The 16,604-nt window shown below is 29.4% G+C and overlaps 1 protein-coding gene across 1 annotated transcript in view; it reads right to left on the bottom strand.

Annotated features, from left to right (window-relative positions):
* Nucleotides 1-360: 360 nt before the first annotated feature.
* LOC107439968 (lysosomal acid phosphatase-like) overlaps nucleotides 361-16,604 on the bottom strand; it is a 23,427-nt gene continuing 7,183 nt past the window's right edge. The window contains exons 3-10 of the mRNA XM_043038616.2: nucleotides 16,375-16,455; nucleotides 14,651-14,803; nucleotides 12,256-12,351; nucleotides 10,355-10,444; nucleotides 8,584-8,704; nucleotides 4,786-4,871; nucleotides 1,857-2,165; nucleotides 361-484 (exon numbers count right to left, since the gene is read on the bottom strand). Of these exons, the coding sequence (XP_042894550.2) occupies nucleotides 473-484; nucleotides 1,857-2,165; nucleotides 4,786-4,871; nucleotides 8,584-8,704; nucleotides 10,355-10,444; nucleotides 12,256-12,351; nucleotides 14,651-14,803; nucleotides 16,375-16,455 (948 nt within the window). The 3' untranslated portion in view covers nucleotides 361-472. The remainder of the gene's footprint in view (nucleotides 485-1,856; nucleotides 2,166-4,785; nucleotides 4,872-8,583; nucleotides 8,705-10,354; nucleotides 10,445-12,255; nucleotides 12,352-14,650; nucleotides 14,804-16,374; nucleotides 16,456-16,604) is intronic.

The raw sequence follows: 16,604 nt of genomic DNA on the forward strand, positions 1-16,604 counted from the left end.
AATCTAACAGAGTTTTTTTTAGTCATTATTAAACTGCTTTTATAATTGAAAATGCACTAAAATATATTCTTGCTTGTAATTAGAGCATCAGAAAAAAATACATGAAAGGGACATCGGTGTTCCATCTGCTTCAAAATGTTCATACAATGATTCTCAACTTCCTCATGCCTAAAAACCACTATGTGTCAATAGCAATATAAGTCAATAACTATATGCCAATAACCATAAAGCCGTTTTTCTTAATTAAAAAAATACCAAAATAAATTTTTGCTTTAATTACAGTGTCAAAATAAAAAAATATATAATCCATCTGCGTCAAAAAGTTAAAAGTTGGAAAAATTATGATGAGCAATAAAAAAGTTTTTATTTTATTTTTAAATTTCATTTTTTTAAACTTGTACATAGTTTTAGTGATGTTTCTGTCGTTCATATCACAACAGAAAGAATGATTCTCAACTTTCATCTTCGGGTTTCAAACAGAAAGCTGAAAAATAAATATTTCTTTGTAACCATATGTTGTGTTGTTGTTGTAGTTATTTGTCATTAACATATTATGACAAAATTCGAATTTTTATAATCTATTCATAAGATATCAATTTAATAACAAAGTAGTATTCCTTTGGATGGATTTTTCGGCGTATCGAATTTTTCATTTNGCGTGGGTAATGTTGCTCGCCTCCGTGACTTTGGTTCACAGGTGCCCACTGGGTAACGTGAAATGAGTAACAATTCCGGCATCTTCTAAGGCTAAGAATAATGTTCAGTGCCTGCCATTAGAAAAAATAATAATAATAATCTATTCATAAGATATCACTTTAATAAATAAGTAGTATTCTTTTGGATGAATTTTTCGGTGTATCGAATTTTTCATTTTTAAATAATGAGGTTTTTTTAGGGGAGTAGTTCAAAAGTTTAAACCCATTATTGTAAGTTCTATTTATCCTGATTTTGCTTTATCACTTAAACTATTTAATTTCATACTTTGAACAATACATGACTCTTTTATTCAAAGGAAATTTTATGCAAAAAATATAATTAATATTTTTTTATTGAAATATTTTGAATTGTAAGATGTTTTGTACACCTTTTTAACTGCGAAAATTAAAACAATAAAACTCAATTTTTGATAGATATCCATCAAATAATTTTAGCTAAAAACTTACTAAAGCTTTCAAGTCGTAGTTTTTAATATTCGATTTTTCTAAGGATTTCTATCGATTCTTTTCAAATTGCAAGCAAAAATCTTTCCAAAAAACGAAGTGAATTAAGCAAAAAGTATAACTCACTTCACGAGGCTCGAATATTCGATCATTGTTGCGCGCAAACTTTTGAAACCATATTTGGCAACTACTCCTCGGAAACATAGGCATTTTAAGGGCCACAAACGGAATTCACTGAAAAAACATTCTTATTCAATAGAAGAAGTTTTTGTAAAATTCGAAAATTGGATCAAAAGTTATTGAGAGTCACTTTCCTTCAATAAACATTATACACCGGTCATCGTACACCTCTAAAACTACATTGCTTGACAATTGCCAAGGAACAACTGATTTAGCCAAAGCAGCATTCTTGACAGCCAACACGAAAACAACAGTAAAATCAACAGTAGAGGGAGTGGAAGACAAGGACCCGTTATCTGCATAAAAGGTAGTGCAAACAATCTCTTTATTCATTCGAAAATGCAAAATCTTAGATATTTTGTTCAGAATAGCATTATAGGTTGTTGAACTAATTTCTTGAAATTCAGTGTGGTGATATCATTTGAGTTCTTACGATACAATATATATATATATATATTTATATATATATTTCCACAACACCATGTATGTTAATTAATCAAGTATTAAATTTCTTACCGCGTATGAGATGGCATCATCTTCAGTAGAATCACGATCGCATTCTTTCTCATAATCAGTGTGGGCATAAGGATTCGTGAACTTCAAGTACTTTTTGTAGGGACAGTACTCTTTACATCCAGGCAGAATTAAAACCTCGGGTGTCTGATTGAACTTGTCAATATTTGGAGTGTTTAAGAGAAGAAGTCGAAGGAAGTATTGTCCTTTCGAACCAGAGTACAGCTCAAATATAAGAGTTGAACAATAATTTATAATTTTTCTAGGAAGATTATCAAGAGCTGCTAATACTGCACCAATGTTCACATCATGCTAAAATAGGTAAAAAAAAGTTTCCTTACTTCTCTCTACTGATAAACATAAATGTAATGTATAAACAAATAAACATTCGTGTGAAACATCAGATGCAGCGTGGTTATAATTAACACTATCTTGTTTAGATCCATATAAGGGTTTGTGGCCCTTGACGATATCGATCAAAATTGATATAATATGCAAATCTACAATCAAGAGTAAGTTCGAATTTCAAGCAATAAATGGTAGTTTTCATTTACGAGAAATGATTTATGCAATTTGGTGCTTTCTTTGAAACGCAAATGACACTGCAATCACAGTGTCATTTGCGTTCATTGTCTAACTACATCTAACTAATCCCACTAATGTAAACTATAACTGATGTAACACATCTAACTAAGGTAAAAAATATGGAGAAAGAAAATTGCGTTCTAAAACCAGAAAGCAACTAACCGTGCATTTCAATTTGATTCTGTTTTTTTATTAAATGATTGTTTTTTAATCATCAGTTGTTTTTACAGCAGCCGGTAAGACACTAGATAAACAAGTGACTTGCAAATCAATAAACTACAAAACTGGCATCGTATACTATAATACTGGGGATAATTTCCTCATGCATCTTTCATAAAAGAAAATAAAAAAGTTTCAGTTTAACTGACTTACACTTAAGGCGATGCTATAATTTTAAACTTAATGTACACTAGTAAGAAATTATCTGAACATCAGAAATAACCTAAATGCTCTAAAAGTTATTAATTTTTTTTAAAAGAAATCATCCTAATTTAACAAGATTTCAATACCTAGGTCAAAATTTTCAAAATGAATTAATAATTCTCGTTTCTGCGAAAGTATGTCCCGTAGTTATGAAAATAACAAAATATTCGCAAAGGAACTTTATTTCATGTAACAAGAGTGATTAAGTCCTTCTTTATCATTGCAGAAGAAAGTGTGTGAATTGATAAAGTTATTTTATCAGTGTGACAGTAATTTTATCAGTATGACAAGAATACTGATTTCATTTGGCTGCAATAGATCGCGAAACATTCCGTGCTACAATTGAGCAACAATTCTTAGAAGAGAGAGGGCCTCAGCACAGATCAATTCAGCCATCTGACGCAACGAACATAAACTGATCAGTGGAGGAAATTAGAAAGATTTCGAGCGACTAAAGGATGAAATTTCTTTTTTATGGTAATCGGTGCTGGAGCCTTTTCTCTTCTAGAAGATATTGGCTGAGCACGATAAACCTGTGCACTTTAAACCTGAGCTTCACAAAAAAAACTTCCCATTTAGCGCATATCGTGAATCAATTGCCTCTCATAAAGAAATCACTACCGAATTTTCCACGATTTTGTAACCAACAGCATGATTGTGGCAATTTGGTCAGCTTTCCGCAACGGCCTCATTTACTTCCAAAATTGGCGTGTATCCATCAATCTGAAGATGAGTAAACTTCAGACTGCCACTAGGGACAGAACCCTCGTCCTTAACAATAACAGTTGAATGCCTTAACCACTGAGCCATCATAGCTCGTTACGCCGTCTCTAAATTCGCTTTTATTTCTTGTGCACGCTATATTTTTACCTGGAGGCTGAAATTTGAGCTATTTTTATTGGGTATTTCTTTTCCTGATGGCTGCAATGGTTTCCTGAAGCAGATTTCGTTTCCCGTATATATCAAGTTTTATTGACAATTGCCGACTAAAATGGAATTAATGTAGGTTAATAATAACCGTCTAGCACTAAAGATAACAAACAATTTATTAAAGAGTTAAGAAAATTGACATAAAAAACTTAAGTAATATTTTTGTTATAAATTCATTTCTTATCTTATTAAATTTATTAATTTTCTACAACTTCCATTATGTTAAAACACATTCAATAATCTTCCTAATTTTATCCTTTTTCTTTCATGAAACCTGAGAAATTATATTACAATGAGATTATTGTGTTTAAAAAAATAATACAATGATTCTCCTTAGGTAAACATGGATTAAATAAAATCTCTTGTCAACTCTTTAAAAAGAGAAACCAAGACCCGTGTTAATACTTCATTTGGTATGATATGAGAAATATTGCTGTCATTCATAAGCGTCATCTGTTGACGAACTTTGCAACTGATTTTAAAACTTGGCAGACGTTACCAAAGATAAATGAAACAAATCGTAAATTTCGGGTCATTTTTTCTTACAATTGTTTTTCAAAAGTATAAGACATTTTTCGGATATCCGGTAAAATGATTTATGAAATTCGAAAGATATCTTAATAATATTTATCTAAAAAGTTTAAATTTATTCAATTAATATCCCCATTTTTATAAAATAAACCTAAAACTAGGTTCACCATTAATTTAATTAAAATAATTTATTCTGAAAAAACTCCTTTTTCCAATACAAAAAAAAATTATAAGAATACCTCACTTTGCGGTTTAGCGATTCTAACCAGAGATTTTAGAAATGTTCTAACTTTAATTCAATAAAAAAATTTTGCACTTATGTCGGTTAATCAAAAAATAGTTATCAACTACTTTTCACTAAATAATAAAGGGTTAATTAGCATTTACACATTCATGCAATTTTTTAGTCTTTAAAGAAAATAAGCAATTGATAAAGGTTTTGCAAAATATGGATCATACTTACTGATGAATATGTTCGAAATTTCAATTCTGGGGCTTTACCTTCCATTTTATCATCGAATACTTTGTTCACGAGTCCAAGAATGGGACCTTCAGAATTGAAAAGTGAAATCTTTTGTTGTTAGGAAACAATGGAAACATAGATATAATATTATTCATGCAAAATATAGATATATTTTATACCTAAAAGTAAAACCTCTTTTAAAAAGAAATTGTAACAGGGTAATAATTATATAATTTTTTGAAAAGCATTTTTCATTTAATTGATTGATATCAATCTCACTAGTGCTAAACACCTATGGGCTATAGGTAACGATCTTGAACTAATTTTTTTCTAACCGTCAATGAACAGCTGACTCAATTCTTGGGTTTACGACTACTAATGTTCAATTTCGTAGCCATGTAATTTTGAACCCAATTCAGAAGAAATGGGAGCTCCTGGTTCAAGTATTGAGAGAAATTTGCCTTCATAGATGAATTTTTGATTGCACTAACTCGCAATTGCGTTACATGGAGAGGAAAACCACGAAAACCTCCCAAGGTTAGTCCAACGGCTAGAGGACTCTAACCTGTGATCCGTCTACCGATGAGCATATTTTATGTCAGAACTATGGTCTGTTCGAGCGGGATGCGGAATTCGTATCGACCAGCCATTGATGGGATTCGAACCCGATTCACCTCACTAGAAGGCAATTTCTCTATCTCCTAAGTCACCCCGGCTCGGCATGTATTTTTAGTGATGTTCCGAAGGCAGTAGAGAGTATTTGCATAGTATTATGTTTTCTTAATCCAGGTCTTAAACCTAATAGCAGAGTTTTGCTTTAAAGTAACGACAAATTAATATGAACAGTTATATATTGAAACTGCCGACCTGGTGGCCGAGCGGTTAGCGTGCCTGACTGCGGAGCCGCTGGTCGCGGATTCAAATCCAACTCATGGCATGGGTGTTTCTTCTTCTCTGTGTTCTATGTTCTTTCTCCTTTGTGTGTGATTGTGTGAATGTGACCCGCCCTATAAACGGGTTTGTGGTTGTGTGACGTGGGCGACGCTGCTCGACCGCCGTGGTTTCACCACAGGTGTCCACTGGGTAACGAGAAGAGAGTAGCAGTTCTGGCATTCCTGTGACCAATGGGTCAACCCCCAAGTGCCCACCATTAAAATATATATATATATANCCATCTATAATATTGAGTTTGACCAAAGACTTTGCACGCTAGTGTAGTGTTATTTTACAACTCTATATCTTTGAAAGAAATTGAAAATGAAAGGGACATATATATTGAAACTTTAAATGAAACTTGAAAACAAAATCATTGCTTTATAGTCCACGTGATTGGTACAAATGGCCAACCACGTGGCACAATCATGACGCATGCAGCCATAAATAATTTATTAGGCATATAATCGGCAAATCTACAGTAGAAAGAAATTTCAAAAATAAATAAGCTGCATAACCTTTTTGTTGCGGTTGAGAAGGGCATACTTTGGAAGTATTTTTAGCGAGATAATGGAAGAAATAAAAATTCTGAGAAAGTTATCTCGTATAAAATTAATTATTTTCAAAAGTTATTTTTTACTAAACTATAAAATGAAAATTGATTCACAGCTTTTTTTACGGAGTTTTTCGATTGTGAGGGCGTGTGGCTAAACTAGCAGCAACTACAATTTTTAAAGATAGAATATAATTTTTTTTTCTATTGTAAATGACAATATTTACATAGAAATGAAGAACAGTTTAGAAATTGTCTCGATAATTGTGTGACTTTCATTTAAAACCCCAATCCAAAAATATAAACCAAAAAATTTATTAATCAAAAAAAAAAATACAATAAAATGAATTAATCCTGTAAAAAATAGGCGCAATTTTAATTAAACAGCTTCAAATTGATTTCAATTGGTGAAGATTTCTCAGAATTTTTTGTTTAACCGACTAGAAAAATACAGCTCTTAGAACTGTGCATGTTTTTAAAAATTTCTGTGAGCCCGCTGAAGACCGTAAAGACTAAGCAAAGATTCAAGTTTCGAGTACTCAAGTATTTAGTACTTGTATGTATCAAACAACATTATTTTAAGTCACCAAGACTCTCTTTTAAGGAAAAACAATATGAAAGGTTTCTCTAAAATCCAAGAATACTTCTTAATCCCTTAAGAAGCCTCTTTCACCTCTCTCATGAATTTTTTGTTAATTTTTCGTTTTCTAAATTTTTTATTCATATTTTTTACTTAACAAATTTTTGATGATATACACTAGAGTACAAAATGTTTTGGTCAATGCGCGAAAGGCATTTTAACCTTTCTATGCATTTCTTTTTTTTTTTTTTTTTTTTTTTTTTTTTTTTTTTTTTTNACTTATTTTATTTGTAGAGATGATTTCCATTTTTAGTCAAGCCAGCATATATATTACACTCGATTTCAGAATTTTTACTTTTCTTACAATTTAATGGAAAATGTAATCTTCTTTGGATTATATTTAAATCTTTGCACTCAGTTCAGTTGAATATTTCATTCTTTATATAATTCGAGTCTTGCAAGAACTAATACTTCAAAAACAAATCTCAATAATAAATTAAAGTCAAAATCACGATTTCCGTAAATAAATATGCAAAACTTATGCTTATTTGTTAAAATTGTATCTTTCAAATGTATTTTCATCCAATTCTTAGATGTGAGAAAATTTCTCCACAAAAAACAAATACCCGACTGATATGAAAATTGCATTTGATTTAAAGTGACATTCAAAGCACTAACTTTGATTTCTGCTTGATAAGCATATTAAGAATGTCTAGGAATAAAATTATACATTATTTATTACACTTCCAATCAACCATCTATAATATTGAGTTTGACCAAAGACTTTGCACGCTAGTGTAGTGTTATTTTACAACTCTATATCTTTGAAAGAAATTGAAAATGAAAGGGACGCTTTATCAGATTTGGAGAAATACTCCTTGATAAAACTTAGAACTTCTACAGATTTTTTTTCTCATAAAAGTGTAAAGCAGTAAAATTATACAATTTGTGTATGTTTATCGCAGAAATGTATGTTGCATGCATGTATGAATTGTATGATTGTATTTTTATTGTATTTCATTAGAAAAGAACATAGAAAATCTAAAATACCACATACCTTACATCACAAATAGTGGTTGTTACAGCCTTGGCTTGTTACAGCCAGTGGTTGTTATAGTGCTGTATTGTATGACAGCCTTGTATCTTACATTTTTAGAAATATGCTGACTAGTAGAATAAATATCCAGCTTTATTACTCTATTATTTAGGGAAATTAAATAAATAGTGAAATTAAATAATTAGGGAAAGTAAATAAATAGTGAAATTAATTATTTAGGGAAATTCAATAAGTAGAGAAATTAAATATTATAGGGAATTAAATAAATAGTAAAATTAAATATTTAGGGAAATTCAATAAATAGTGAAATTTAATATTTAGGGAAATTAAATAAATAGTGAAATTAAATATTTAGGGAAATTCAATAAACAGTGAAATTAAGTATTACAGGGAATTAAATAAATAATGAAATTAAATAATTAGGGAAATTCAATAAATAGTGAAACTAAATATTTTGGTAAAATTAAATAAACAGTGAAATTAAATATTTAGGTAAATTAAATAAATATGATTAAATGTCTACTTAAAATGTTCCCTCTCTTTCTTAATGTCTTCGAGTTCAGTTAGGAGTAATGAATAATTATATAAATAAATGCATAAATAAATGAATCTATACATAAATATTTAAATGAATTAATATATTAAAAAAGTAAATGTCGAAATAATTAAACTTACCTGCTCTCAAACGTAGGATTTCTTTTGAGCTATAAATATATGAATAAGCATTAGCCGCTACATCTTTCAATTCGTCAAATATTGGAGGAACCCAACTAGGAATCGTAAGATTGTACTTTTTCTATGTGAAGATACAAGAAATTAATATTCCACAATAGTATACTTAAATACGTTTAGCAGCACAATTCATTGTTATTTAAATGTGTCCTATTGAAGAATATTTAGTGAATACGCTAAATTTGATGTACTTAAATTCAAAGCAAAGCTTTTATTTGAAACTTAACATTGATCTTACTGAAATTATTTCTTCAGACTTCGACTAATAAATACATTTTTTTCTTAAGATACCTTAATGCTTTTAGAGACAAGAATTTTGAAATTCAAAAATTTTTCATTTGAGTAATGAGTATATTATGCAATAAAGCATAATATAAATGCAAAAAATGCGATTTTTTAAAAACAAATTTGAAGGAAAAACTAGCAAAAAAGTTCAAACATCGTCGTTATTCTTAGATGAAATTACATAATTTTGTTATACTTCATTATTTTTTTTTTCATTATAGTTGCTATAATACTATTAAAAGTCAACTTAGAGAATAGACTAAGCATTAGACATAATATTTATATTTATATAATTTGCAGCAAATATCGTAACCGATTTCGCCAGGAAAAAAAGTCAAAAATAGCAATTAATTCTAAATAAATCCATTTAGTTACTGTTTTCATTCAGAAAATAAAAATTTAATCGAACCGTCCATTGTCTATTACCCAATCATAAGTATAGATAACATTCATTCATAACTTAAAGAAATTTGATCTAAATAATTTTGAGATATTGCATTTAGAATTAAGAAAAATTACCGAAAAATTTTTATTCAGAAAAAGAACAAAAGGCGCAACTATCAATTTAGTAACCAAAGCAGATGTTACGTAAATCATCATAATTTCTGTTTGATTTGGCGTAAAAACGAAACGGTTTTTTAGAAAAAGAAAGGTGAATAATTTCATTTTTTATAAATAAAAAAAAAAGAAGAAAAGGAAAATTAATATTTCAGACAAAATTGGCTTAGAAAAGACAGATAGGAATCTTGAAACCACCAACCACGCAAAAAAACTTTTTTCTCACGGATGAAAACCATTAAAAATGAATGAATAATGCTCAATTTTTGCATGTTAATTGATGCCATACAGTGTAATATTGGAATAACTGCCCAAATATTTAAGGCAAAAATAAATAAATACTAAATTGACACAACTTTTCTTTTAATTTTTATGTGACAATGATATCAAATGATATCTTGTTCCTTTCTTTGAGCAAAAGTTGAAGTTTTTTAAGCATGGCACAATCTTCTAAGGTTTAATAAGATGCGTCAAACGGAAAGTCAATTGTCGTGAATAATATGACCACTAGCGGAGCATTACTTTAGGTATCAATTTAGACAGTTGGTCAAGTAGAAGAGTAGTAAAAAAAAGAGTAGTTTTTTTCAATAAATAGGGGGGAAATTCGGTCATCTTATAAAGGGTTTTAATTAACATTCGAAAAAGCTACTAGATAAAATTGATCTATATTAACGATCTACATACAAGTTAGGCAGTTCATGTTTCAATCATTTAGCTTCCTTTAATTCGGTTTTTAACAATCAAGGTCAACAAAATTGGCCAACTTACTAAGATAACTAATCTGACAACTCACAGTATCCACGTAATTATGAAAGTTACGTAATCTTATATATTTCAATAAAGCAATAATCATTTGGTAGAAATGTATTACTTCAATAAATAAAATGTCATATATTTTCCGGGCACCAAGGTAATCATTTATTTCAGCTCCTGTATATTTCGTCAGATATTCATACAATTTCTATATGAAAAAGAAAAAATATTACTATATATTTAATACACTCATTCTATGTTGTGATATTCACAAATTTATCTTATGCTTATAAAATTTTATAAAATATTTTTAATGCACCAAAATTTCGGTTTTTTTTCTTCTAAATACTGTGCAGAAAATTTAATTTCAGTTCATAAAGAAAGGAAATATATAAATTTAAATCTGAAGTCATACCTCTTCCTTTCATCATACTGTTTACAAGAAAAATAAAAACTTATTTTAAAAAAAGTATTCGATAATGTGATCTGTAGATTCAAATTTCAGCAAATCTAAATAATAATTTAAAACAGTAAAAAATACTTCCAGTTTGTTACCAGCATTTTTCGAACTATAATGTAACCATTTATATAAACTTAATTTCTATTTCTTTAATTTTTAAAGTGATGTTTCCATTTACTTTAAACAAATACAACTAGTGAATAGCAATAAACAGTCTTATCCATACAATTATCATGCTTTCAATGTGAAATTAGAGCGGGCTTCATTCATATAATATTAGTGATTGATTAATTAAATTATTAATAAAATTATCAATTCAATCATTAATTCAGAATAATTTTTAAAGCATTAGTAATTCTTAATCAATTACGACGTGAGAAATCAATAGTTTATCACTACAATTAGTCATTATTGAACTTAAAATTTAATATAAAAACGATTATCCTAATGACCTGTCTACTCATGATGGTGAAAGTTATTTCATGAGACGAAGTATCTAACTTTCGGTGTTTGGACCCTGGGGGCCTAGACTAATTCTTAATGACTTGTCTATTGCCTTTATTTCATTTAGCAAACTGTAAGGTATGAGCTGTTGTTATTGTTTTGTTTTTAATTTCATGTACTTTTAATGAAATTAAAAGCAAGGATGGTGGTCTAATAAGTCACTAACCCCCTCCGGGACTGCGATATTCTTCTCTGATGGACTTATTTAATCCCTTAAGTAAGATATCATTGTTGCTGTTTCTAATGACGCTTGGACAAGACAAGCTCACCAGACTGCGGCCTTGCGAATTAAGTTAGGAAGAAGCACCTTTCGTTTGACAAGAGAGCACCGTTAGAGGTAAACTGTGACTGAGGTCGGAACCCCCGTATAGATGGCGGAAGCTCTCAATTGTGAGGAGGTCAATTCCACAATTTAGACATAGGGAAGGACATTTTCTTCTCCAGATCCCTGCATTCATGTATTCATGGTACTGCTCGACGACAATCACAACATCCACGAATTTTAAGAGAACGTACATCGCATGTACTCGCATCCCATGCATAGCATGTACTATATCACATATCGCGTCATCGAGAATCAAACCCCAGCACCTCAGACTCGAAGTTTAATGTTCTTACCAATAGGCTACCACACACCAAAAAGCTATATTAATAACCAGAGAAAATGGTTATTTCATAAAAATTATTACGACATCAATAATTACTAATCAATTTCGGCATGAAAAATTAATAGTTAATTACCAGATTCTGTATAACACAGTTTACGTAGCATCACTCCATATAAAACAATTATTTCAAATAAAGAACTTTATGTAGCATAGTGATAAACCACACTTTTACAAAAGGTGATATTTCATGCCTAAATTTATTTGTTTGTGTTTTTTCCAGATAGGTACTTAATAATTTTTCGGGGATTTCAGTAGATTGCAGTACAATACACATAAACATCTTATTGCCAACATGGAAATTTATACAAAACTATTCTTAAAATGGTCACCTGAATCATTCGATGAATGTGAGTAATCGCCAATCATGAATCATGAAAGATGACTTACCTGATGTTTTGCGTTATATGCTTTATTGGAGGGTGAGTTGAAAATTCTGTCGATAGCGTTTTCAAATGCGGGACAGGTACCAGGATATCCTAAATACTGAAACATAAATTTTATGAATTTTTAAATACACTAACAGTTACCTATTTGCTTAAAAACTAAGAAAAAAACTGTTTTTTTTTTTTTAAAAATAAGGAATTAAAAGAGATTCCAATTTAGACACATTTCCTAATCTAAACACATAAAATGTAATAATGAATCATAGTGATTAAAACTACATAATAAAGTATGACCACTACAGCCTGTTGTGTACCAGGGGATCTTGGAGGTTAAAACTTCAATTCCAACGTAACTTCAAGACCAACGGCAAGCTTGAGTCAATGTGAACAACACCGCACACAGAGCCATTGTTACTTCCCAGTATAAGCTGGTACCCAACAATCTTAAGCTGGATGGACTTCAAGCCGCTTCTGGGGAAAGAACCCCAGATCTTCACAATGACAGTTCAGTGCCTAACCACTAAATCTCGGGGTTCATAATGGTATACTAATTATTTTAAATAGTGTAACAAATGATCAAAACAGACTATTACAAAAATCTTCGAATTAAATAAAAAGAAGTTTTCAACTCCATTGTATAAAAGCAAACATAAAAATGGAAAATTCATCTAACTTTAATTCATTAAAAGGACAAAGTAACTAATTAAAATTTTTGAAATTAGATTTATAGTTTATTGACAAATAAATATTGTTTATAGTCAACTAAAAGAAATTCTTTAGCATAATGTACACAAAGAGTTTTTTACGAGTTCAATTTATAGTATTCTTCTAATATTTATGTTCTTCCAGTTTATATATTCTAGTTCCATTCATAAATTCCAGTTCATAGATTTGGGAAACAATTTAAACCTCTGGGGGTACTGAATTTGAGATTAATGATTCCCTGGTTTAGGACAAATTACGATCTGTGAATGAATGAATTGATGTATGAATGGGTCTTCCCTTTAAAAGGGTGTGAAGTATGGGTGTGACAGAATGGTATGGTTTTTGATAACATCAGTTTGGGTACAACGAGCATTAGCATTTTAATCTTTAGTCATATTTTTATGAGTTAAGATGTTAGGAAGTTCAGCTGGAAAAAAAACGCACTTTTTCTCACTAATAATTTTTACGGATTTCGTAAGGAAATGTAGCTGCTTGCTGGGAAAAAGTTGAAAAATAATGCTTTTAAAATAACCATCAGTTCAAGAATCAACTTGATACAATTTGAAGACAAAACAAAGAAATGACCGAGTGAATATATCAATTCAAACGACCTGATAAGCAGCAAAAAATTTTGCTTTATAGTTTGCTTGCTTTTTTTTATTTCAGAAGGACCAACTATTGAAGAGTTAGAATTGTAACTAGTTTTGAAATTTAATGGGAATAAGTATGCCTGTTTTCTTAGCCGAACAACGTAAATAGCCTTGTATAACGTATCTCCTTACTTTTTTCGTTAATTAATTCTTCACATCATCGACCACTTTTGTGACACCCGACAGTAAATTATAGACTTAAAATTCCTCCGGCGCTATGCATGATATGCTACATTTTAGAGATATTCTCACAATTTCATCAAAAAAAAATTTTATTCAATATTTTAATAGATGGAAAAAATTTATAGGTTTAAAGTTTCAATAAGAATTTTTCCACAATTCGAAGGTAACACGCATGCTAAATATCGAGTGAATGTTCAATATGGGCCAATTCGTTGATATGCCAATAGTGAGATATAACACCAGTATGTAAATTACTTAACTCAAAGGTTCCCAAAAAGTGTTTCACTGAACCCTTCTGTTCCATGGAAAGATTACGAGGATTCTGAGGATGGAGAGGATTCTGACTTTTTTTTAAACCAGTAATGATTTTTGAAACTTATTTTCATATTTATGTCAAATCAATATTTCAGTTATTTTAATGAAATTATTCAAGAAAAATAGCCGTTGAAAATGTTGTATTTAAAAAAAAGACAATAATTGCTTTGGTTTCTGCCTCACAATTTGCAATTCAAGGAAAATAACGAAATTTAACAACAACACGATGTGTTTCACAGCAACTACTCTAATTTTTTATAACAGTTCCTTTCCGTTTTCATTCAGCGAAAATCCTATTTTAGCTTAGTTTGTTCATTTTCAACTTATGCGTACACCAAAAAAAATTTCAAAATTAGAGGCTCCAGACCAGAGAATTCAACTCGTTATAAGACTGTTTTTTATAATTAAAATATACCAAAATGTGTTTTTGTTTGTAATTAGAAAGTCAGAAAGAAATATATATAAACGGATCACTGGTGTCCATCTGCACTAAAGGGTTAAACCACTGAAATGAAAAATTTCAAGTGAGAATCGAAGGTATCTTACTTTATCTAAGGCATTGGGAACAGTAGTTATAGGTATGGGCTGCCAATCAAAATCATCTAAAAACTTCCATTCTGGAGTGGGAGCGAAAAATGATGCAAAATTAGCTTGAGCACTACTTATGCATCGGTCGATATCCGTGCTTACAGCATCAACCTAATAAAAAGAGAGAAGGTGGTATAAAATCAAGACCATTTCTTTATCCTCCTAAAGCCCACGTTTAAATTGACATTCAAAAATGCGAATTGAAAACATATTACAGTGTTGAAATTTTTTTCAATAAATCTCATAATTTTATATACTACAAATCGTTTCTAAATTAATTATAAAATCTATAAATTTATTAAGAATTGAAAAACTGTTTTACTAAACTCATCAATAAATTATTTTATGCTTATCTACGCATGTTAAGAGTAATTTCAATGCTTACAGACATTATTAAAATATTAAAAACAAGTTTTGATTATGGCTTTTACAATGTATAGAGAATAGAAACTTTTAAGCTGCTGATAATGTGGGTTCAATATAGGTTTCAGTTTAAAACTGTATTGGCTTACTTCATGCAAGACAATGCATTTAAAAGAGTTTCAGAAGTTTTATAAATAATTCTAAGAAACTAAGCGGTAAGATATTACTTGATTAAAAACCTCGTTCGCTAAAATATACAAATTAGAAATAACAGTCAACCTGTTTTAAGCACCCAAAAGTAACCGCCCATTTTCAAGACTAGGCAGAGGTGAATGGGAAGAAAAAAAGATGAGAATGTAAAACTAAAGTTGCGAATGAAAAATGAAAAAAAAAAGGTGAGAAACAAATCTAGAAAAACCACAGAAGCCGAAAGAGAAAAAAAGAGAAAAGAGGTGAACTAGAAATACCACAGTGCCCGAGAGAGGCAAATCAGATTACCAATTTGCATATTTTTGAAGAAAATAAAGTTTTTAATCAAGTTTCAATAGTTATAAAAGTGAAAATAAAGAAAATGTAATTGTTTTTAAAATTATCTTATCACTGTTATCTTGAGTATACCAGTTTTAAAATACAATTTATAAATTGCATGAAAGCAATTTTTTTGCCAAGATGAAATTGCAATAACTTAGTTCAAGTTCACATCCATCTTAGCGTTTATGTTAATTCTAGACATTTAGACACTATTTTAGTTTTGTTTTACTGAAAATGAAGAGCGTCAAGTTTTCCTGATAACAATATTTTAAATTAATAAAATAGTTGATATTTATGAAACTAAGTAAAATGCATTAAAATAATTAAATTAATAAATTGAATTAAACATGAGCTTTAACTTGTAAAGAGACTTTAACTGGTAAAACTTTAATTTAGGAAAATAATCTAAGTTTAAGAAATATTTTAATTTAAAAATAACTAAAGTTTAAAAACGTAATTTGATTTAAAAGTTAAACTTATACAAGCAATTAAAATTTAAAACAAAATTAAAACTCATAGGAATTAACAATAATTAAAATATGTAAGAAATAAAAGAAAGCAATCAAAATTATTGAAATTAATAAAACCTATAAAATATTTAAAATACCCTTACTTTTACAAATAAATCAAATTCAATCTATAAAGTCAATTTATAATTCAACCTATATAAATCAAATCAATCTGTTGAATAAAATAATGTATTAACTTCAAATTAAAATAATTAACAGAATTTCCTATAAATTATCATAACAGAAATAAAATTATAATATTTCTTATATAAAACTTACCTCTGTTGGTTTGGTTGTGAAAAACCCCTCATACATTTTTCGAAAAAGTTTTCCTAATAAATAATGCTCTCTTTTACCAAGCTAAAAAATTAAAACACTTTTAAAAATAAAAAAGTTACTGAAACCTGGACTATTTTTTATGAAAGAAAAAATGCACAATATTTAAAAAAAATCTGTGCATGGACTCTAGCTATATATACATATATATATAAGAGAAAAGAGGTGAACTA

The sequence above is a fragment of the Parasteatoda tepidariorum genome, chromosome 6 (genome assembly GCF_043381705.1).
Source record: "Parasteatoda tepidariorum isolate YZ-2023 chromosome 6, CAS_Ptep_4.0, whole genome shotgun sequence".
Classification (NCBI taxonomy): domain Eukaryota; kingdom Metazoa; phylum Arthropoda; class Arachnida; order Araneae; family Theridiidae; genus Parasteatoda; species Parasteatoda tepidariorum.